Source organism: Notamacropus eugenii, chromosome 1 (genome assembly GCF_028372415.1).
Source record: "Notamacropus eugenii isolate mMacEug1 chromosome 1, mMacEug1.pri_v2, whole genome shotgun sequence".
NCBI classification, from domain to species: Eukaryota; Metazoa; Chordata; class Mammalia; order Diprotodontia; family Macropodidae; genus Notamacropus; species Notamacropus eugenii.
The window spans coordinates 247,407,237-247,431,910 of record NC_092872.1 but is presented as its reverse complement, the minus strand read 5'-3'; the positions used below and the strand labels follow the sequence as shown (position 1 = coordinate 247,431,910).

Below are 24,674 nucleotides of genomic sequence, written 5' to 3'. Positions count from 1 at the left end.
CACTCCCCTATCATGCCCATACATGGGCTTATTGTAAGGTAAGATGTAGGGGAAGGCCATATGATCTCAGACTTTAAACATCAACAGTAACCAAGAGGCAGCTAGGTAAGTGGATGTGGAGTTAGGCAGAACTAAGTTAAGGTCTGGCCTTAGGCACTCCCCACAAGTGTGACCCTGGGCAAATGTCTCTTCTTTATTTCCTTATCTGTACAGTTAGGATAATAATAGCAACTACTTGCAAGGGCTGTTGAGAGGATAAAAGGAAATAATGTTTGTAAAGTGCTTTATAAAACTAAAGCATTATATATTATATAGCTTAGAGTGCTAAATACATGAAATAGCTATCATTACCATAATCATCATTAATGAGGACATACTTTTCATGCAGAGAGGTCAATAAGAATAATGGAACAAGAGTCAGCATATGATTTTAATTTTTTCAGGTAAATGAAAATCCCATATTTTGTCCTAAACAAAGAAACAAATAAAACTTATGATGGTGAAGTTGTTTCAAGGGCTTCACTTATGTTTGTACTGTCATGTTTTTTTATTCTGTATTACACACAGAGACCAAGAATCTGGTACTGACAGAAGACTGATTTCTGAGACTGCCAGGAAAGTGTAGTCTTTGTAAACTTTGACGAGCTTTGCAAATATAGAGAATGTCATGCCTGCAGTGAGAATGACGATGATAAAGATGATGATGATGATGATGATGATGATGATGATGATGATGATGATGATTTGAGTTGGAAACTTTATCATAAGAAGAATGTCCAGAGTTGTAGCCACAGAAATACTGTAATCTTTAGTGAAGTCTCTTACGTTATCAGGCTCCCATTTTTTCCTGAGAAAAGATTGGGTGCTGTTGCCAAAACACAACCTTATCCTCTGAAAGTGTATACATTTAGTTGAATACACAAAGGCAGAGGTTTCTCTAAATAAGAAAAGAGTAGCTGGATGTTAATCAGAGAATTCCAGCATTTCTGAAGTAGAAGAAGTATCAGTTTATTCCACCCTAATGTTTATCCCTTGTGCACCTTTCCCAATAAGTGTTAATTCAAGTGCTAATTCTTGCTTTGGAAAACCTAAAGTTAGGGGAAAACTTTACTCTCAAATGTTTTTAGACTTGAGTTCTAAGAACTTTTTCTTGTTTTAACAAATATTTTGATAAGTGGATTTAAACAAAGTGTCGTTTGTCATTCTACGTATTTTATTTTCTTCTTTTAAAAACATATTGAAAAGGGAATCACAACTTTCACCAGATTGCCAAAGGTATCTATAATAGAAAAAGAAGGTGAAGAACACCTGCACAGTCTGCTATTGCAGCCCACATCACTCTGCCACAAAAACAGAGTTATACCCAGAACTGATTAGGAGGAAAAGAGAGATTGCAGTGCATCAGGCACTAATTTTACTTGCCCCTTCCCTCTGCAGTGAAAAGATAATCTTTTCTATACCAATGTCTGCTGACCTTGTTCCCTGCTTACTAAACTTTGAAGACTAAAAAGTTTATGAAATTCAAATGACAGTTATCTAAAGGAAAATGAAGAGGCATATCATTTTATAAGGTAGTGCCCTGCATTTCTAGTCAAGAACTAGACCTGGGACATTGCATGAGAAAAGTTATTGAGAGAATATGGTCAGATTGCAAAAAGCTTTAATTCATGGTAAGCTTTCTTTATATTGATGTGAGTGCAGATGTACTAGGTTTTTTTCTTGAAATTCGAGAAAAGAAATGTGCTTTTTGTTTTAAAATTCAATTGCTATGAAACCTCTGTCCTTGTAACTTCCACCTTGGTTTCCTCTCTAGTGAAAGCCTTGTTCCTTTTCTACAGCTTTGACTATATTTCAAATATCTGAAGACACGTTTTTTCTCAACTGTATGCCTTTTACATGAAAATACCCCTGGGTCATTCAGTTGACTCTCATGCAATTTTTTTTTATCCACTCATTATCCTGGTTTCTCTTTTTCTGGATAAATTTCAAGTTGTTAATATTGTTCCAAAAATGTGGGACTCGGAAAAAAGTGGAGTATATTAGATATTCAGAAATCAGTATGATTACAAAATTCTTTACTTTGAATAATTTATCTCTCTCAATGAAGCCTAAGGAAACATTCATGATTTTGTTTCTCATGCCCTAATATTGACGTTACATGAATTGACTGATCAATTCATGAAAATCTCCCTCCCTTTGCCCTCCTCCCCCCACCCAGTTTAAATGTTGTCTAAATAGAGGAATTCCATTTTTACTTGTGAAATTGGGTTTTAAAATTCATCCTCAATTCTCTAAATGTATCCACATTATATTTCACCCTATTTAACTCACACCATAAGATAAGAGATGGAACTCTGTCCAAAATCTGAATACATTGTTACAGAAATGGCCACAACCATAATCCATCATCAACCTCAGAGTAAAATGACAATCAAACATATAGGTTGATTATAGAGTAACTAAAAATACAAGAAACTAAGGACTTTTTCTTTTAAAATTATCTTCTTTTACATTTTCTTGGCTGAATTGCATGCATAGCTGATTTAAATGATCTCAAGGTCAAATACTCCAGTGAAATATATTCAAGGACCAGGAGTCATTGTGAGAGACATCGTAACGATTTTGAAACCTGTTCCATGGAGTAGGAGTCCAGTGATATGATGTATAGTTCTCCTTTTAGCTGTCTTATTAGGCAATTTCTTTGGGCACACTGGGTTTTATTTTCCTCAGTTTTAAGAATTGGACTTACTGTTTTAAAAATATCTTTTTTTTTTTTAAATTCAAGGAGAACTTTTTTGCTTCAAAATTTAACACTGAAATCATAAATGTTCTAAATAAACGTATTTATGGTTTAGTTTATTTAAAAATTAAGTTCCAAATTCTCTCCTTCCTTCTGGACCCTCCCATGCCCACTGAAAAGTCAAACAATATGAGATCAATTATATGTGTAAAATCATGCAGAACATTTCCATATTACCTATATTGTATACATTTTTGAAAAATATATTGCTTTGTTGTCATGCTGCTTTTTTTTTTATCAAAATGTGATTTCCCTAACAATCTCTATTTCTCTTTTTACTTTGTCAGAAATCATGATAGTTACTCCTATCTTTTTATATTTCATCTAATAGATTCTGCTCTCTCTCTCTCCTTTTTTTAACTCTGTGTCTTCCTGTTTCAAGTGTGTCTGTTAAAAACAACATGTTGTAGGATTCTGATTTCTATTCTATTCTCTAAATATACTTGCATTTTATTGGTGAACTCTTACTGTTCACACTCACAATTATGGTTACTGTGTATTTTCTTCCATCATGTTTTATTCTGTTTATTCTCTCTTTTTATCCTGTCCTTCCTCAAAACTCTGTTTTCCTTCTAACTGCTGCCCTCATTAATCCACCATCCATTTTATCATCTCCTTTCTTTTATTCCTTTCTTTTCCTAATATATATATATATACACACACACACACACACACATATATATGTGTGTGTGTGTGTGTGTGTGTGTGTGTGTGTGTGTGTGTGTGTGAGAGAGAGAGAGAGAGAGAGAGAGAGAGAGAGAGAGAGAGAGAATATCTATATCTATATATTCTTTGATGTTTGAATTAATTAAGATTTCGTTGAGGCTTGAGCATTACTGACCTAGCCTCCCTCCCTTTTTGTTCCACTAAAAGAGATTTTTACATCCATTTCACTTTTATGTGAGATATTTTCTTCCTATTGTACCTCTTTCTTTACCCTTCTCCCAGTATCTATCTCTTTCTTACCTCTTTCATTATTTTAGTAACATCCCAGAATTATTGACTAGCACCTATACCCTCTGTCTATCTAGACTGCTTCTAACTGCCCTAATAATGTTAGCATTCTTAGGAATTACATGCATTATCCTCCTATATAGTAAAGCAAACAGTTTAGCTTTGGTGAGTATCTAATAACACCCCTCCCCCATTGCTCTTTCTTTTGCTCTCTTTTTCTCTCTCTCTCATTTCTCCTTTTATACTTCTCCTGAATCTTGTGTTTGAATGCCAAATTTTCTATTCATCTCTGGTCTTTTTACAAAGAGTACTTAAAAGTCCTCTGTCTTTACATATTCATTTGTTTCCCCAAAGGATTATTATTATTTTTTCCTGGGCAGGTTATTTTTGGTTGAATTCCTGACACTTTTGCCTTTTAGAAGATCATATTTTAATCCTCTACTTCTTTAATTTGGAAGCTGATTTTTTTTTTTTTTTTTTAGTTTCTGACTATTACTCCATGATATTCCAAATGTTTTTTTTCTAGTTGCTTGTCATATTTTTATCAGTGACATGGGATTTCTGCAATTTGGTTATAATATTTCTGAGAGTTATCTTATTGGTATCTGTTTCAGGAGTTTATCGGTGGATTCTTTTAATTTTTGTTTTAATGTCTGGATCTAAGATATTTCAGTAGTTTATCTATATAATTTCTTGAAATATGATGTCTAGACTCTTTTTTAAAATCGTGGTTTTCAGGTAATTCAATTATTCTTAAAATGTCTTTCCTCAATCTGTTTCCAAGATCAGTTTTTCCAATGAGATATTTCAAATTTTCTATTTTTCATTCTTTTGACTTCATTTTATTTTTCTTGGTGTCTCATGGAGTCATTGATTATCTTCTTCAGTGACTTTTTGTACTTCTTTTTGTATGGTCACATCTGATTTTTAAGGAGTTTTTTTTTTTCTTCCATGAATTTTTGTATCTGATTCTCCATTGTCTCATTCTACTTTTGAAGGAGCTATTTACTGAAATTTTGTGCCTCTTATTATTAGGTTAATTTTGTTTTTAAGATGGCATTTCCTTCAATTTTTTTGTGTCTCTTTTGACCAGGCTGCCGATTCTCTTTTCGTAATTTTCTTACATTGTTCTCTGTTCTTTCACCACTTTTTCCTCTGCCTTTCTTACCTCTCATATTCTTCAGAAAATTTTATTGGGATTGGGTCTAGTTAGCATTTTCTTTTTGAAGCATTTATTGTGACTCTTTTCACACTGTTGTCTTCTCAGATTGCATTTTGGTTTTCCCTTCCTTTTAGTAATATTTTATGGTCAAGTTTTTTTTAATTGCTTATTTTTCCAGCTTATTTCTTGACTTTGAATGTTATATTAAAGTTAGTCTCTTCTTACCTGTGGTTGGGGAGACATTGTCTCAATTATCAGGCTTTTTTGTAATACTGTTTTCAAAGATAGTTCTGATGGTCTGCAATTTTTGGTACTTCCAAAGTGTTGTGATCTGGGAAGAGGTATTGTCACTGATCTTCCTCATTGGCACTCTGGTCTTTACCCAGGAGGTTCCTTCCTTCCCTGTAGCTGCAAGGGTTAGTGTTCCTCTTGGCCCTGGAACTGTGAGGAGTGCCCTTGCTCTCTTGAAGCTGCCTTTTTAGTGCTCCTCTCTGTCTTGGAACTCTGGCAAGTATTCGTGCTCCCCTGTAACTGACCACCAGCACTCCTATCTGTCCAGGTACTACAACCCAGACCTAAGTTTCAGCAGTTGAAAGGACAATCAACATCATTTGCACTCAGGGTCAGCAAATATACCCTGGCAATCTTTTTCTGACCAGTTGTCTGACCCCCTTACAATTTCTGCAATGAGGGCTCTTGAAGCTGCTTCTGCTGCTTCTACTACTGTTGCAGCTGTTTCCAACGCCTACCACAGGAGCAGCAGCATATATTCTTTAGGCCAGAGCCCACCCTGTTGTCACTAACCTTTCTTGCTGACTTCCTATGTGATCCTTGTCTGGGAAAAATATCTTATCCTGAGCTTTTGGTGGTTCTACGACTCCAAAGTTCAATTTGGGAAGTTATTTTAGAATGATTTGCAGGAAAATATTGGGAAAGTTCATTTGGATGGCTACCTCTCCTCTGCCATTTTACCTCTCCCCTTCTTCCTGGATAGTCTTAAGGGTGACTTTGAAGTCTGTTACCTGAAGGAGAGGTAAAGGGAATAAACAGTTATGTATTATCTGTTATGCGCCAGACATCTTGCTGAGCACTTTTGTGAATATTTTATCAATTGATCTTCAAAACAGCCCTGTGAGATAAGTGTTCTTGTTATCCACATTTTTCAGTTGAGGAAGTTGGAGTCAAATGTCTTTCCTATGATCATGCATGTAGTTAAGACTCTGAGGCAGGTTTTGAATTCAGGTCTTCTTGACTCTAAGCCTAGCATTCTATCCATTGCACCACTAACTGAGGGAAAGAGAAGAACATTTGTCAAATAAACTATGATAACTTTATGGTATAGTAAGTATATGCTTTATTAATTGCATGTTTCCAAACAATACACAATACTTTCAAAATGAAAAGTGTGGATAGTAGATGACTATATTAGGACGTTACATCTCACATCCCTATTGTCTCATTATATTATGTATTTAACTACTTGATTAGGACTGTGTGGAGCATATAAAGATTAGTTTCATGGGGAAAATATTATAGTTGGACTTCCAAATTGCAGAAAAATACATTTAAATAATAAGGAGAGGGACAAAGAATGAGAGAGAGCAGAAGTGATTGAATAAGAGATAGAAACAGAAGAGATAATGCATAGAACAGTATTTACTGAGCGCCTTCTGTGGATATAGTACATACCAAAGTATGAAGGGTATCCTAAAAGATAATGTAAACCCTGCTCTCTGCATGTCTGAAGCTTTAATATATTTAGGAATCTGGAGAAAGTTGCTAAATCTCTCATAAAATCTGTTTTTTTCTCTCATAGAATGGAGAATACTGAAGATATTACCCATTTCCCAAGGTGATTCAGTTAAAAAGATTTGAAATCTGAAAATAATTATGAGAAACCTAGTAGACCACAAACTTCAGGAAGGGAATGAGATATGTTAACATAACCTTTTGATTTCATGTACTGTGTACCACATTTCATATATATATATGTATATGTATATGTATATGTACATATATATAAAGCATATTTGTATATATGATGTATAAGTACATATATTTGTGAATATATATACATATATGTGCATATCATGTCTATAATATAACAATAATTCACATGCTGACATGAATTGGAAATATAAGTAATGTGCAACCAAGTAACTGAAGGTTTAGAGTCTAAGTGTATAGAGAAGAAACTGGTTCATATGTAATTGATGAAAAGAACACACAAAGCAAGAGAACCTAATGGAAAATGAGAGTGTTAATATGGATTAATTCTAGATTTAATTTTAGGGATCCAATTATGCAATGAGTTTATGAGGAAGCTTTCATGTTCTATACTCTTGTGTTCTCATTGTGAAAGATAACCCATAGTTTGGGTGATGTGAGTTTTAAATCATGCATAAACACTTATCAAATCTCTTCTTATTTTCTAGATGTTATCCCCAATCACAGTCAGAGTTTGGTTAAGATTTGAAAGGCCAATCCAAGAACCTCCTGTCTGATCCAGAAAACCCTCCCAACTCAATGGCCATTAGGAACAACTCACAGGTGACAGAGTTCATCCTCCAGGGTTTCTCAGAACACCCAGAACTCTGGATTCCATTATTTGGCTGTTTCCTCTCCTTGTATATGGTGGCCTTAACAGGCAATGTCCTGATCATCACAGCCAACATCCTCAGCTCAAGCCTCCACAGCCCCATGTACTTTTTTTTGTTCAACTTGGCTACAATGGACATTGTCTGTACCTCCTCCATTTTGCCCAAAGTGTTAGAGGGACTGATCTTAGAGGAGAACACCATTTCCTATGGGGGCTGCATGACCCAGCTGTACTTCCTTACTTGGTCTGCATCATCAGAACTGCTTCTTTTCACAGTCATGGCTTATGACCGTTATGTGGCCATCTGTCACCCACTGCATTATAGCACTATGATGAGCAAGACACTCTGCAACATGTTGGCAGCTGGCGTGTGGATCATCTGTGCCTTCAATTCTTCTATACATACTGGTCTGATGACACGACTGTCCTTCTGTGGACCCAATGTAATCACTCATTTCTTCTGTGAGATCCCTCCTCTCTTACTGCTCTCGTGTACTTCTACTTATATTAACAGTGTCATGACTGTCTTGGCAGATGCCTTCTATGGTTTTATAAATTTTTTTCTCACTTTAGTGTCCTATGCGTTTATAATCTCTAGCATCCTGAAAATTCAGACATCAGAAGGAAAAAAGAGAGCATTCTCTACCTGTTCATCCCATCTTATTGTGGTGTCTATGTATTATACTGCTGTTTTCTATGCTTATATAAGTCCTATCTGTAGCTATAATCCAGAGAGGAGTAAACTGGCTGGTGTTTTGTATACTATGCTGAGCCCAACTTTGAATCCTCTGATCTATACTCTAAGGAACAAGGAAGTCAAAATGGCCCTTAGGAAGCTCTTCTCATCCTTTAGAAATTAAGTAGGGACTTTTAAGCCTCTTCATACTGGGTAGAGGTATGATATAAGCCCATTTATGCCTATCAATGAGAAAATGCAACTTTTTAAAAATGATCTGCACTGACAATATCCTTTGATGTTTACCATGATCATATATGTTTGGGGTTACAAGGCTTAGATTTATGAGCTTAACTGATTTTCTTTAAAGCAATATTTTGAATTAAAATAGTTGCTACCAGCTTCATATTGTTATCTAGGTTATAGCTCTATGACTGAGCATTTTCCCCTTTATAAGTTTTTTTACTCATATTTTAAAGAGCAAAAAACAATTATCAAAAATTATACAACAAATACAAAATTAGATAATTCCAAAAGAGGCTACTTTTAAAGAAGACCAATTGATTTAGCAGAATACAAACTAGACACAAAATACACATTATTGCAAATATATATTCAATGAATTGACAGAAAAGTTCAAAGTCTTAATTTGTTTTTCTTCCCCTTTTGTGAAAAACTAAGGAACACAAAAGTTTTCATGAGGTCATCAGTAGCTCAATTATACTTTGGGTTTGTCTACCATGTACAACAGGTCATATAGCTCTATAGTTCAAGGCAAAATTATATTTTCAACCTTAAAAATTCATGTTGCAAAGATTTTAAATCTCTAAGATTGGTTATGACACTGTGGTGAGCAAAGTAAATTTGTTCTTATTGCTCTATTTAAACTCCAACATGATACATAAAAATGAACTTTCACTCCATGAACTGTCTCATAAATCATGAGGATCCATCCTAAGGACACAAGAGTTCTCTGTTGGTTCAAAGAAACAGAAAAGGGGAAGAAATGACATTGAACTATAACTTCATATTTTGTGTCCTTGAATATGTTCAGCAGTTTCAGCAGAATAATGCCTTCTCTTTTGCAAATAACTTTTTTGAAGAAGGACCACCCAGTTGCTGCAATGTTACTCAACAAGACAAGAATGTCAAAGTACAAGGGAACAAGCCAATCTGGAAAAAAGCTAATATGACTTGAGTTAAGTGCAGGTAACCCACCCACACACACACACACCATGACTTGCTGTTCATTATTATTTCTGAGTAGCATTTAATTTAACCCATTACTAAAGTCTTCCTTCACATGCTGTGGCCTGCTCACATGCTGCCGTCTACATGGCTGATAAAGTATTTGCCAATATATAGAAAATATATTGCAAAGATATACACACAAAATAAACAAGTATTATACTCCTTAGGTGATTGTGTTCACTCTAACTTTTCTTGTCCTTTTCTTGTTTTACAAAATATCTCTTAATCCTTTTTGTCTTTGTAGCAACTACCAAAGTATAATCTCGTCTCTTCTAATTTAATTTGGTATAAGACATACCTAAGGTGCGTTGCTGTCTTTGGACTTAGTGACTTGTGGAGTCACCAAAACAAGGACTCGGTAAATAAGACTATATCACTGGGAAGGGCGAGGGGTACAAGCAAGCAAGGAAGCAGACTGAGGCAAAGGCACAGCTGTGCCACAGGGGTGCTGGCCGCTCTGGCATACAGGCAGTAAGCTTCCATGAAGCCCTTCTTCAGTCCCAAAGCCCATTCACAGACAGATCCCAAAGCCACTAGGCATGATGAGTGAGGTTCTGAAGCCCCAGGGACAGAGAGTGGAGGCTAAACTCTTCAGGAGCCCAGCTTTCCCTTTGAGGAGAGCTTTGCCAAGTCAACAATTTGCAGTACAGTAAATAGCCTCTGTTCCATGGATTCAAAACAAGAGTGCTGTGTAAAACTGGCAAATGATCACTTTTGAGGCTAACAGCAAGGACAACCCAAACTTCTATTAAAACGGTGGATCTGAGTCACTCTCTAAAGTACAAAATTGATGGTCCACAATCTCAAACAGTTAAAACTCTTGCATACTGGAAGGGACAGACATGAAACAGGGTAATAAGTTACAGTCTGTGCATTTTAATCTGGAAATTGGGGGGAAGAGCTGTGTGTATAAAGTAAAATCAACTAGATATGTTTACCAAAAGATTGAGTGTGATACAGATATTTCCCTTGGCCACACATGCTTGCTAAAAGATGGGTTAATTATGTAGCCAAATTTAACCTGAAGACTCTTCTACTTATCAGGATCTGTGGAAGGAATGGTCATAATTAGTACTGAAAGACAAAATAAAAAAGGTTGGAAAAGGCAGGGTAAAAAAAAGAAAAAGCCTTATTGTCTACTGTCCAAGGGATTAAATTGGAGATAAAATCTATATGCAAGCACATGTGTAGCTCCAAATGTCAAGGCCTGTTGTCCATCCATCTCATGTCATGACTGCTTGCTGACCTCCTCTGCATACACATTCCCTGTACCATTCTACACATAGAAGCAGCCTGAACCAAGGCCATACAAGTGCCCACAATACTTGGCATCATCAATGTGATCTTCAAAGAACATTTCTCTCATTTTAGTAAAGGCCATTGCTATCAGCAAGGAATCGGAACTGGCCTGGTGCTGTGACCCTATTGTTCCAACTCCAGATGCCTGGCCACCTCCTGTAGACCACCATTGAGGTTCTTGCAGCTCTTCGTAAGGTAATTGACTTCATAAATGACTGGAAAGAACAGTTAGAGGATCTCAAAGAAGACCAGCTCTTCCTTGGGCAAGTTAGAGTTGGATTTTGATTAATTACACAAAGTTATAACCACTGTGAAATGAAAGTCACTTGATCCCCTTACACAGCACAATGCCCCGATGTCAGGAGAAGTTTTGCAAAATGGTGCATCTCAGTCCGTTCTTCTTCATCCTTTCTAAGTGCATTCCAGAGGTTGTTAGGAGCTCTATGGAGTTGTGGGCATACATATCCTTCGTTAAATTAAACTTGAAGTTGGACTGCCATGTTGAAGTTCCAGGAGGGTATTCTCCTTGCTCATTCATAAATGTCAATCCAAGCTCAATTATCTTTAGCAAGTCTACATTACATCTCAAAAGCTGGCACTCATAGTCAGCATTGCTTCTGAATTCTCCAATGGTTCTTGCAACCACACCTGGAAACTCGGTGTCCATGGCAACGTAATTATACTGCCGTATAACCTGAAGAATTTTCTTCATCTTTTCATCCAGGTTGCAAGCTCAAACTTCATAAATTCTTTGGCTGTGATCTATGGTTGATGCTAGCATAGTGGGGACACAGTGGATTAAATGTCAACAAGAACCAAAGTATTACACTTGATTGAAGAGTCGTCTTAAAAATTAAGCTTTTTTATCCTTTATTTTTGTACCTCCGCTAGTGCTGATGTCATCTTTGTCCTCCTCTGTCTTCTCCATGCCAGGAAGTCAAGCCTAAGCCACAGCTCCATGGACACTTCTCACTGGCCCAGGAGAAGAGGATGAGGGAGCCACACAGGGTCACCTTTCCTCCTCCTTTTTACAAGAGTAATAGAAAGAACTCAGTATTCTTCCAGGTCACATTTAGCTTTTGTTAGTATTTATATATCATCTTTCTCTCTCTTGACAGAGGCTTGATTTCACCTCGGAGACAAAAAACCCAGGCTTAATTTCAGTGTCTTACACATGCAGACTCTACAGCTCATAGTAAGCCCCTTTACTTCTTAGCACGCTAGGAAATTTTAGAGTAAGCTTTGATCTGCCTTGATGGAGGTGGTTTCCTCCCTGAATGTTCTCTCTATTAATAAAATCATAGGACCAGTTCCAATTTGATGGGTTTTACCTAAACCACTTCATTTGTTAGACATCATCCCTATTCAATTACCAAAAATTATTTTACTGAACTAGAAAAAAATGACAACAAATTTATGTGGAAGAATAAAAAGCCAAGAATATCAAAGAAATTAATAAAAATGCAAAGGAAGGAGATTTAACAATACCAGATCTGAAACTAATATGAGGGAATAATTATCAAAACTCTCTGGTACTCTCTAAGAAATAGAAATGTATGTCAATGGAGCAGAGAAGACATATACATTACAACAGCAAATAAATTTGGTAACGTATTTGACAAGTGTATAGACATGATTTTGGCCTAAGAATTAATTACTTAGCAAAAAATTTTTGGGAAAATTTGAAAGCAGTAGGGCAGAAATTTGTCATAGACCAATATCTTATTCTATTTACCGAAAAAAGGTCAAAATGGATACAAGATATAGATATAAAGCCAATAATACCTGAAAATTTGAAGAACATGGAACATATTGCTTATCAGATTTACGTGTAAGCAAATAATTTCTTTTTGTTATTTTAATTTTTCGTTTTTAACAAAGTTTACAACAGATAAAACAATTCAAACTTTTGGTCGGGTAATACTTCTTTTTAAAGCATTTGCAATATGGACCACAAAAGAATTTTTTTTTTAAGCATTAACCAACTGAGACACAAATAATATTTTTGTTGCTACCTTCATGAGCTCTTGACCTAATTGTCTCCACAGTATTACTAAGAATTAAAGGACCCTAACTTATTGTTGTTGGTCTAAAGTTCTATGCCTAACAGCTTAATTTTAAACTTTAAAGTGGCTGCTGCCACTGCCCCTGGGGCTAGGGGAGGACACTGCTCCCTTTTCACCCAGTTGAAAAAGTCCTCCCCACTTACTGTTGTAGCTACCTGGGGCATTTGTGAGTTGAGGGATCCAAGAATCACTGCTGCTACTGGGGATTCTTCCCCTGAGGCCTGTTCTGGTCCTGTTCCTCCCAGGGCCACATGGCCAAGGCTGGGCTGCACTCTACTCCTAGTCTTGTGCAATAGACCTTTCCTGTCAGCCTTCCAGGCTACCTTGGACTGGAATTCTCTTTCCCTCTGTCATGCTGTGGCTTCTGCTGCTCTAGAATTTGTTGAGTCATTTTTTACAGGTATTTTATGGGCTACTGGGGAAGAGTTAGAGTATGTGTGTCTTTCTTCTCTGCCATCTTGGCTCTGTCCCCTCTAAAAACTTTCAAACCACATTATCAATTCGTACCCCCACAACTTAAGTCTCTACACTTATTAAATAGAAGGCTAGTATATTTATTTACTGCTGCAAATTGTATGTTTATCCTAGTTTATTTATCTAACTTACTATTTTTTAGCCAGTACCAGAGAGTTTTAATAATTCCTGCCTTATAATATAGTTTAAAATCTTGGAAAGCTATATCTCCTTCCTTTACATTTTGAAAAAATTACTCCCTTTGATATTCTTGACTTGTTGTTTTTCCAGATAAATTTTATTCCAACTGAATTTTATTGAGCAAAAAAAATGGTAATGTAATTGGAATGGCATTGAATATATAAATGAGTTAGGTAAAATTCTAATTCTTATTATTTTGTCCTGCCTTGACAGGAACAATAAATAGTTCTCCAATTATTTAAATGTAATTTAATTTGCATATTTTAAAAATAATTTTGTTTATATAATTCCTGGGTTTATTTTGACTGGTCTACTCCCAGGTATTTTATACTATCCAAAGTTATTTTAAATGGGGTATTTTATTTTACTATCTTATCTTTCAGAGTTTTGTTTGTGACATATAGTAATACTGATTATCTATGTGGATTAACTTTATATCCTGCTATTTTGTTAAAATTATTGTTTCAGCTAACTTTTTAGTTGTCTATGGGATTTTCCAAGTATATCATCATATTGTCTGCAAAAAGATATGGCCTTATTATTTCATTCCCTCTTCTGATTCCATCTATTTCTTTCTTTTCTCTTGCTGTTATTGCCAGGATTTCTAATACAGTATTGAATAACACTGGTGTTAGTCTGCATCCTTGTTTCACACCTGGTCTTACTGAGGTGGCTTCTAGTATCTCACTATTGCAAATAATGCTTGCTGGTGGATTTAGTTAATTTTAAAAATGAATTTAAGGAAAAATTCATTTACACAAGCACATTTAAGTTCATTGAATTAAAATGAGGATGGAATTTTATCAAACAACATTTTTTGCATTCATTGATATAGTCATATGATTTTTAAAATTTTATGACTGATATAATCAGTTAAGTTAATAATTTTCCTTATATTAAACCATCCTTGCATTCCTGGTATAAAACACACTTATCTTTTAGCTAGTATTTTATTCAGGATTTCTGCATCCATATTCATTAAGGAAATTGGTCTATAATTTTCTTCATCTGTTTTTACTCTTTCTGGATTATGTATCAGTATCCTGTTTGCATCATAAAAAGAATTTGTAAGTCCCCTTCTTTGTCTATTATTCCAAATCGCTTATTTAATATTGAAATTTAGTTGATCTTTAAATGATTGATATAATTCACTTGGAAATCCATTTAGTCCTGGTCTTTTTCTCTCACAAAGATCATTTATGGCCTATTCAGTTTCATTTTCTAAAAAATGTCTATTTAGATATTCTGTTTTCTTTTCCGCTATTCTAGGCAATTTATATTTTTGTAAATGCTCTTCCATTTCACTTAAACTGTTAATTTTATTAGCCTATTATTGACAAAATGATTTCTTATAATTACTTTAATTTAATCTTTGCTAGTGGTGTATTCCCCCTTTTCATTTTTGATATTAGGTATTTGGTTTTCTTCTCTCTCCTTTTAAAATATGTCAATATCTAGATATAATCTTACTTTTTTTGACAAAAAGACAAGTTACCTAGAAAAATATAATAGTAAAGTTGAAAAATTTGGATTCCTAATGAAAAGAATAACCATTAGAAATCTTTAAAGTTCAAACACAGGAGTTAAAAAATAATAAATAGGTATACATATACACATATATAAGTGTGTATGCGTGTATATGAAACAAAAGAAGGAAAAGTACTTATGTTAAAATATGGAGGAATAATACAAGTGTTTTTTCTGTACCTTATCATCATCAGTGCTCATAGAGAGGGTCTGGTCTAAAAGCCTGAGAGAACCTGTTATGTATTGATGATCTTAGAAGAAAGAAAACAAAAGGGGAAATTAATACTTAGGAGCAGGAGTAGAGCAAAAAAAAGGTAACAGAAAAGCATCTTACATAATGAGAGTACACAAGTACCCATCTATTTAAACAAGGCAGGGAGGGAAGAACGACTGATATTTTAACCTCACTATCATCTGAAGTGGTAGAAGGAGGAAACACACATACACACACACACACACATACATACATTTGCGCTTCACACAGTCATGTGCTTATGACCCTTCTTTACTTCTTCATGTTGTGTACCACATCTGAACTGCTTCTTTACCCACTCATGGAAAAAGCACGATTGCCATAAATACTGTGTATTTTCTTGGTGTCTAGAGCATGCTACAGCAGTGCCCTTATTTATTCAATAAATACTATTCTGATAATGCAACTTTCCTATTGTGAACAAAATGCCATCTCATTTCCTGTGAAATTTGCTCTCCCCAACCCTCTCGTTGTCCTCATGTACTTCCATCTGTATACATAATGCCATGACCCTCTCTTGGGAGATGTCTTCTATGAGGTTGTACATTTCCTGCTTACTTTGATGTGCTATGTGCTTGTTCATTGCTATAGTATAATTAAAATACAGACAGTACTGGGGAGAAAAGACCATTTGTTGTGCCATTCTGTTATTGATATGTTTTAATTCTACTCTACATATGTAAGACCTAGGCAACTAGTTGGCAAAGTAGATAGAGCACTGAACTTGGAGTTAGGAACAAATATCTTGATGAGTTTAAATTCAGCCTCAGACACTAGCTGTGTGACCCTGGGCAAATAATTTAAGCCTGTTTGACTCTGTCCCTCATCTGTAAAACAAACTGAAGAAGGAAATGCCAAACTACTCCATTATCCTTGCCATGAAAATCCCAAATAGGATTGCAAAGAAACAATTGACAAAATGAGTAATCAAAATTTAAGGATTAAATAATGCTTACGTCTAATTAAAAGTTGTTATCATCATCACTTTATTGTTTTCATTGATGGAATACAGATATTAAGTCCACGTAATTATGTTGTTGCTGTTCTTTCGTATTAAATATGTTATGGACCTTTGGGCAGGCAGAAAACTCAATGCCTTTTGTAATTAAATATTGCTACTAGAATGTACACTGTTCTTCTGAGAATTCAGTTAAATTATCTTTAGGATATCTTAAGTAGAGTAGATAGAATGATGCAGATGTGTCATAGGGTTTAAAACTCTTCTAAGTCTTATTACCATGCTTTGAAAGATTTTTTTTTTTCAAATACTTGGGCAATTTGGAATACTTGATATGGCAGCACCTATTAATAAGCTTCTTCTCCAGCATTTACAAATTAAAGTTATATTCAGGGAGTTGTAGGCCACAGTTCTGTCTCTATTCTTGCTCAACTTCCATCATATATTTTTTAGAATTTTCATGTATGGTTTCAGGTATGCGTTTGTAGAACAAACATTTGTCTTAGTTTACAAAGCCTCACTTGCAAGCTTCTGGTGGACTACTTATCAAGTTTTTTTAGGGATCCTGCAGATTTTTATTTTGATTGTTGTTTTTATATTCTGCTATGTTTTTGTTTAATTTCTAAGATGAAAAGAAGTAATGATTTGTGTTAGTTCTGTTAGCATACCTTAGAGGCTTGTCTATTTCAGACTCCAACACCCTATCACTACAGTCAATTCACTTTGTTAATTCACTAGGGTAAAATAAACCCCCAAACATCAGTTACATCAGTTCCTTACTGTCATGTAAATCAAAGAAGAATTTAGCACTTGCATTTTCATTTGACTGGAATTATAGTGCCATAGCTTCAACATAGTTCAAGATAAGTCATAGTTTAACTGTTCCTCTAGGGGCTAAGTTGACAGCATTTCCCAGGGCTCTCTCTAGCTGACCTTTGGAAAAGGAATGGGCATAACTGGATCCCTGTTCTACCCCTACTTATAGACCAATGAGCACACAACCTAATGAGCATTGAATATTTTTTAGAAAAAAAGAATCTTCCAGTTATTACCCTCTAGCAGAAAAAGCTAAGTTTGAAAACAAACGAGAAATTGTGCTTTCTCTGTTATAAGATGAAAAAACTGACCACAAGAGGGGGGAATGAAAAAAAATGCATGTTTAAAATTTAAGCATATTAATACTTTTATGATAGATCTCTTCATATCTATGCAAATTGTGAAAAGTAGGAGTGAGAGATAGAAAGGAAAAAAGAGAGATAGTCAGATAGATAAAAAAATGAGAGATGGAGATAGGAAGGGAAGGAGGAATGAACAGGAGAGATAGAGGCAGAGACAAAGAATTTTCAATAGAATAGGAATTATATAATTGTTGATAAAAGCAAAAAGTGTAACTTCTGTCTTTCCTTTTAAAATTTCATCTTAAAGTTGGTAATTGAATCAAAGAATCAGGCTCAAGGAATTCTATATTACCAGACATTTCCTCAACCATAATTTGCTATTACTGCCACCATTACTATGACCACAACCAGGACTACGACCATGACTATGACCACCACCACCACCATCACTCCCACCACCCCTACCACCACTGCTACTACTACTGCTACTAATACTAATACTATTACCCACACCAATAATTTCATGGTGGTAGGGAACATTTAGTTTGTCACCTGCTGTAACTTAATTGTTTCAGTTGCCTGCGGTATTAAGTATAAAGCCCCTGACCCATTCAAGTAGGTGTCAGATGTAAGACTTAAATTCACTTATTCCTGATGGTGAAGTCAACCTTCTGTCTACCATTATACACTGTCTCTCATATCATATTTGAATTTGTGGCAATAATATATTATGAACTCCTAACATTTTAAAATTATCAAAGATGAAATTTTGTTGTATGTGGTTTTGGTATAAAGCATAATTTCTACATCTCTCTGTCTATAATTTCTACATCTATCCTCCTCCTTTACCACTGGTAATTTCCTTTATGCAAGCACATATTAAAATAGAATAGGATACAATACAATATAATAATATGATAGATGTATATAGATATTTATATTGTATATAGATGTATAATGCATTTACACTTACATATATATGTAAATATGTATCACATTTTAAATTTTATATATTGAATTTATATTCTATTAAAAATAATTTTTAAAAATTTATCTAGCTTAGGTCAGAGAATAGTGATTACTCCCTCTCAGTTAAGTGATTTCCTTCTTTGGGATCATACAGCCATGCCAGTGTTTAAATCCCTTATTTCAAAGATACAATGAGGCATAGTAGAAAGAGAATTGAACTTAGAAAAAGCTGGATCTGTTTAGAAATGCAGTTGATTTGATCTGATTGGCTATAATAAAATTAGAAATTGATCTGATCAGAAATTAGAATCAGAAGCATCTAGCTTTGCAACTTATTTCCATTTTCAGTAACTCAGGTGAGCTCTGGAGGCCTGATTTTCATTTCAAAAGTGAAGATAATTTCTTCTTTCCTATGTTTTGATGATGAGTGATGATGAAAAGAAAGGTTACAAAAAAAAAAAAAACCTTTGCTTTATGCAGGCTTATAGAGTTCTTTAAAATCTTAATTCTTTTATTAGAAGAGAGATAACCTGAGAGTTCCAGGAACTTTTTGTTGCATCTTTGTTAGGATTTTATGAGAGAGAGCTAGTTAACTTTTCTTTCCTAAATTATTATTTAATAGGGTCCTAATATAATTTATTGCAATCTAGCAATTGCCAAAAGCATAGAGTGGGCTATTCTGCATTTATATGGCTACACCTTTTGCTTTTACCTAATTGTCTTCTTTGGTGGGTCCAATGATAAGAGGTGGAACCAGGCATGGAGATCATAACAGAAGGATGAAAACTGAGAAATGAGAAGTAGTAAAAAACAAAACAAAACAGAAACTCAAACATTTACTGCTGGCCCACATTCTCCACCCACCCACACCCATTGCATTGCTTCATCACAGATGGTAAGTGACAACAAAGCTACCTACTCCTTTGTCTTGCAAATCTATAGTCTTAGAAACTCACCAGGCTTGTCAATTTCAAATCTTTGCTCAAGTACCTAACTCCCTTCTCTACTGGCTGTTAGTAGTGATGTATGTGTTAGCATATAAGATGAAGGGACTTACTCATCAGTGAGCAATGACTTGACATTGTTGCAATTTTAGAAACATTTTCAGGACAAGAAAGCTGTCATTTTCAGAAGGGAATATAGTCTTTCTTAACCTTCTCATTTATAAAAGCACCATGAACATATTTTTAATTCTGTTTTCTTGATGGTATAGAGGAGCTGCCATAGCTGATGTGTTTGCTCATAACAGATTGTACAGAATCAAGTCAACAAGTCAAGTTGATAAGCATTTTCAAGGGATTACAATGTGCCAGACACTATACTAAGGGCTGACAATGCAAAGACAAGTAGAAAAACAATGAAGCCCCCATTATCATGGAGTTTGTGTCTTAGCAGTGGAAGACAAACTATAGGCATGTCTTATTGAGGAAAAAGCAAAGCAAAACAGGGAAATAATCACCTCAATATTAAATTGCGTTCATCAAAGACATCTAGAATGCAGTGAATTCAGAGCTGGGAAACTGAGTCTAGAAACCTAGAATCTACTCTGAGCTCTGTCATTTGCTGTGAGTTGGAATGTCAGGGGTCCTAAATTTAGAGTAGTATTGGGGTTTATAGACTACCTATAAGCTTTTATATCATACTTTCTTACCAATACAATCTTCTCATTTTACAGGAGTTGGGGTGGGAAGAGAATAAGCAATGCAAGTGACTTGTCTAAGGTCAAAAAGCAGTAAGTTGTCAATTAACTACCTGGTTTCTCAGTTATCTGTAACTTAAAAATGAAAATAATATTATATATCCTATTTTTATCCTATTATATATTATATATCCTATATATTATCAATATATATTACTATTATATATCCTATTATTTTTATCAGATCAAATGACATAATGTATACTAAATCCTTTTCAACACTCTTATCTCTCTCTTTGCTCATTGTCTTCTACCATCCTCACCTGCAAATGTTTTAAATTTATTTTCATTATTCTTACTATTGAATAATGACAATGACAGCTGACATTATATAGTACTGTAAAGTTTCTGAATAATTTTTCATTCATTTTCTCATAGGAGTTTTATAACAGCCTCCTATAGCAGCATATGTGATATTTATCCCCCTTTTGCAGATGAGGACAATGAGATTCATAGAGGTAAAGTAAGAGACTCATCAGTGTTACCACTGGTAGTTAAATATGGAAGTGTGCTTCAGATCCATACTTCTCCAGGCTCCAAACTTACACATATAGCTATTCCTTCACATTTCTTCATTTATTGTTTTTTTAATACTCAAAAGTCAATGATTGTTAAATATCCTCTTGAGTCAATCAGCAAATTTTAAGCGCTTGCTTTCTGCCAGGCACTGTGTGCTTAGTCCTGGGAATGTAAACAAAGGCAAAAATAGCTCTTCCCTTCTGTAAGCTCAGATATGAATGAGGGAGTCAACATTCAAAAAAAAATGTGTGAACATGATAAGTAAAGGCTGAACTGTAGTTAATCTGAGAGCAACTTTTACATTAAGGGATCGAAGGGAGTGGAATATGATATTTCCGAAGTCAAAGGAACTAGGATTAAAACCAAGAATCACCTCCCCAGAAAAACTGAGTATAATACTTCAGGGGAAAAATGATCATTCAATGAAATAGTGGACTTTCAAGCACTCTTGATGAAAGGAACAGAGCCAAAAAGAAAATTTGACTTTCAATCACAAGAATCAAAAGAGATATGAAAAGGTAAACAGGAAAGAGAAATCACAAAGAACTTACTAAAGTTGAACTGTTTATATTCCTACACGGAAAGATAATATTTGTAACTCTTGAAACATTTCACAGTATCTGGGAATTGGGAAGGATTATACACACACACACACACACACACACACATATGTAAAGAGAGAGACAGAGAGCACAGGATGAGTTCAATAGGAAGGGATCATATCTAAAAAAGTAAAATTAAATAGTTAGAGAGGAATATACTGGAAGGAGAAAGGGAGAAATGGACTGGGACAAAATATCATAAAAGAGGCAAAATAAAAGCTTTTTCAAAGCGGGGGAAAAGGGGGAGGTGAGAGGGAAAAATGAAGCTTGCTCTTATCACATTTCACTAAAGGAAGAAATAACATACATTCTCAATTTGGTGTGAAATTGTATTTTACACTACTGGAAACAAGGGGAGAAGAGGATAAACAGGGAGGGGGGGGATAATGGAAGGGAGAGCAAATGGGAGAAAGGAGCAATTAGAAGTAAACACTCTTGGTATACACTCTTCATTTCCAACAGACACCCCAACACACACACATACACACACATACACAATTATGCTTTACAATCAAACATATACGATCCTTCTCTGCTTCTTCAAATAGTCTATACCATCAGAAGTGATTCTTTTCTCAGACATGGAAAAGCATGATTACTAAAAATCCTCTATATTTTCTTAGTGTCTAGAATATGCTATATTTGTGAGTTTATTTATTCAATAAGTACTCTTCTCATAATGAAACTTTCCTATTATGAACCCAATGCTATTACTCATCTTCTGTAAAATTCCCTGCCCCTGCACTCTTATTCATCTCATGCTCTTCCTCCTGTATAAATAAGGGAACTACTCTCTTGGTAGATACCTTCTTTGCGATTGTACATTTCCTGATTTTTTTGGTGTCCTATGTGTTCACTGTCTATAGTATAATTAAAATTAAGACACCACTGGGGAGATGAGAGCATTCTACTCTAAACATCTCATTGTGTTCTCCATATATTGCTGATACATTTTAATTTTACTATACATATATCAGGCTTAAGCAGCTAGATTACACAGTGGATAGAGCACTGGACTCAGAGACAGGAGAACTCATCTTCGTGAGTTCAAATCCAGGGCTGTGACGCTCAATAGTTGTATGACCATGGGAAATTTCTTCACCTTGTTTGACTCATCTGTCCCTCATCTGTAAAACAATCCAGAGAAAGAAATGTGAAACTACTCCATTATCATTGCCAAGAAAACCCCAGAAGTGGTCAGAAGGAGTTGAACACCACTGAAAATGACCAAAAAAAGTATAAGCAATACATAAAGCTTTTATCAAATCAAAAGTTGTTATCACCATCATCATCATCATCACTTATTGTGTTTCTTGATGGAATGCAGATAGAAATGTTCAAGGCAATAGGTTGTTATTTTTCTTTCATATTAATATATTATGGACCATGGTGCAAGCAGATAAAATGAATGCCTTTTGTAATTGAATTAGACTACTAGAATGTACGCTTCTCCTATGATTATTTAATTCAATTTATTTAAGAAAATCTGCAGGAGTTGTTAGGATGACATAGATGACATTCACATAACTCATGTCACAGGGCTTTAATGTCTTATAGGTCTCATCTCCATGTTTTGAAAGTTTTCTTTCAAATACTTTGGAGATTTTCAATACTTGGTCTAGCCACACCTATTAAATATCTTGTTCTTGAGCACTTAACAATTTGAAATTGTATTCAGGCATTTCTAAGCAAAATTTCTGTCTCTACTGAGGCTCCACTTCCAGCACAGATTTCTTGAATTTTCAAAGACAGTTTGAGGTTTGCATTTGTAGCATGGAGCTTTGTAGTGGTTTATAAAGCCTCACTTCTAAGCTTTTGGGGCCTATTTATTAGGTTTTGTAGGAAACCCATAGATCCTGGTTTTTATTGTTGCTGTTATATTCAACTTTTGTTTCTGTTTTATTTCTCAGGTATTAAGAACTCAACACGTGTTAGTTTTGTTAGTATGCCTTAGAGGCTTGTCTATTTAAGACTCATTTTATTAATTCACTAGTGGAAAAATACAGCCCCAAACATCAGATGCATCTGTTTTTTAATGCATTGAAAACCTAAGTACTTGGCACTTGCATTTTCTTTTGATTGGAAATATAGTGGCATAGATTCAATATAGTCCAAGTTAAGTCATAACTTAATTGCTCCTCTAGGGGCTAAGATGACAGCATTTCCCAGGACTCTCTGTAGCTGACCTTTAGAAAAGGACTAGTCTTAATTTGATCTCAGTCCAATTCCTACTTGTAGACCGATGTACACACAGACTATTGAGTATAGAAGGTTTTCTGGAATAAAAGAATCTTCCAGTATTCCCTTCTAGCAGTAAAGGGTAAGTTTGTTTATTTTTCTATGATAAGTCTCTTTATACTTAAGTAAATTGTCAGAAGGATGAGTGAGAGATAGAAAGAGAGAGAAACAGAGAGAAAGAGAGAGAGTAAGAGAGAGAGAGGGGGAGAGAGAGAGAGAGAGAGAGAGAGAGAGAGAGAGAGAGAGAGAGAGAGAGAGAGAGAGAGAGAGAGAGAGAGAGAGAGCTGGAGAAAGAAGAGACAGAGGCAGAGACAGAATTTTCAATAAAATAAAAAATGATGTAGTTGTTGATAAGAATGAAAAGAGTTATTTCTGTTTTCACTTCTAAAATTCTGTCTTAAAGTTTTTGATTGAATGAAAGAATCAGGTTCAGGGAATACTTTATTACCATGCAGTTCTTTAATCATTATTTGCTCATTACCACCACTACCAGCACCACTATTTACTACTACTCCTGCTGCTGTTAGTACTATTAATATTGCTACTACTACTACTACTACTACGACCACTACTACTACTACTACTACTGCTGCTGCTGCTGCTGCTGCTGCTGCTGCTGCTGCCACTGTTGCTGCTCCCAATACAAGTAATTGTACTACTGCCCAGACCAATACTTTCATGACAGTAGGGAACATTTAGTATGGAAATTCATTTCACTACTGTAGTTTGCCACCTGTTGTAACTTGCTGCCTAGTTGCCTAGTGTACTAACCAAGTCCCTGACTTATGCAAGTGTATGTCAGAGGTAGGACTTAAATCCAGTTCTTCCTGAGAGTGAGGCCAGCCTTCTCTCTACAGTTCTGCACAGCCTCTCTCATCATATATGAAGTCATTGTAATAATATGTAGTAAACACTCAACATTTTGAAATCAATAAAGATGATTTTTTTAATGTGGTTTTGGTATAAAGTACAAGTTCTATGTCCTCCTCCTTTAAAATTTGGTAATTTCCTTTATTCAGATACACATTATAATTCAATAGAATAGAATAATATAGGGTTGGATTATTATAACATAATAAAATGCAATAATATTCCAGATGCATATACACATTAATATTGCATATTAATGTGTAATGCATTTATACTTACATATTTATATAAAGTCATAATATGTTTTTAGCTTTATATATTACATTTATACACTACTAGTATTATTCTGTAAAAATTTATCTAGCTTAGGTAAGGTAACAATGATGAATGCCTTGCAGTTAAGGGATTCCTCTCACTGGAATCATACAGTCTTGTCAGGGTTTAAATCTTTTATTTCAAG

The 24,674-nt window shown here is 34.9% G+C and overlaps 1 protein-coding gene and 1 pseudogene across 1 annotated transcript; one reads left to right on the top strand and one right to left on the bottom strand.

Annotated features, from left to right (window-relative positions):
• The first annotated feature begins 7,442 nt into the window (after positions 1-7,442).
• On the top strand, positions 7,443-8,375 carry LOC140524913 (olfactory receptor 13A1-like). The gene has a single exon (XM_072639785.1). The coding sequence runs from the start codon at positions 7,443-7,445 to the stop codon at positions 8,373-8,375; it is 933 nt and encodes a 310-aa protein (XP_072495886.1).
• A 2,295-nt stretch (positions 8,376-10,670) lies between these two features.
• LOC140524905 (CCR4-NOT transcription complex subunit 7 pseudogene) lies at positions 10,671-11,522 on the bottom strand (annotated as a pseudogene).
• Positions 11,523-24,674: the final 13,152 nt, after the last annotated feature.

Bases quoted from the DNA above. Each gene is read 5' to 3' on its own strand.
- LOC140524913 (XM_072639785.1), top strand. From the start codon at position 7,443: ATGGCCATTAGGAACAACTCACAGGTGACAGAGTTCATCCTCCAGGGT.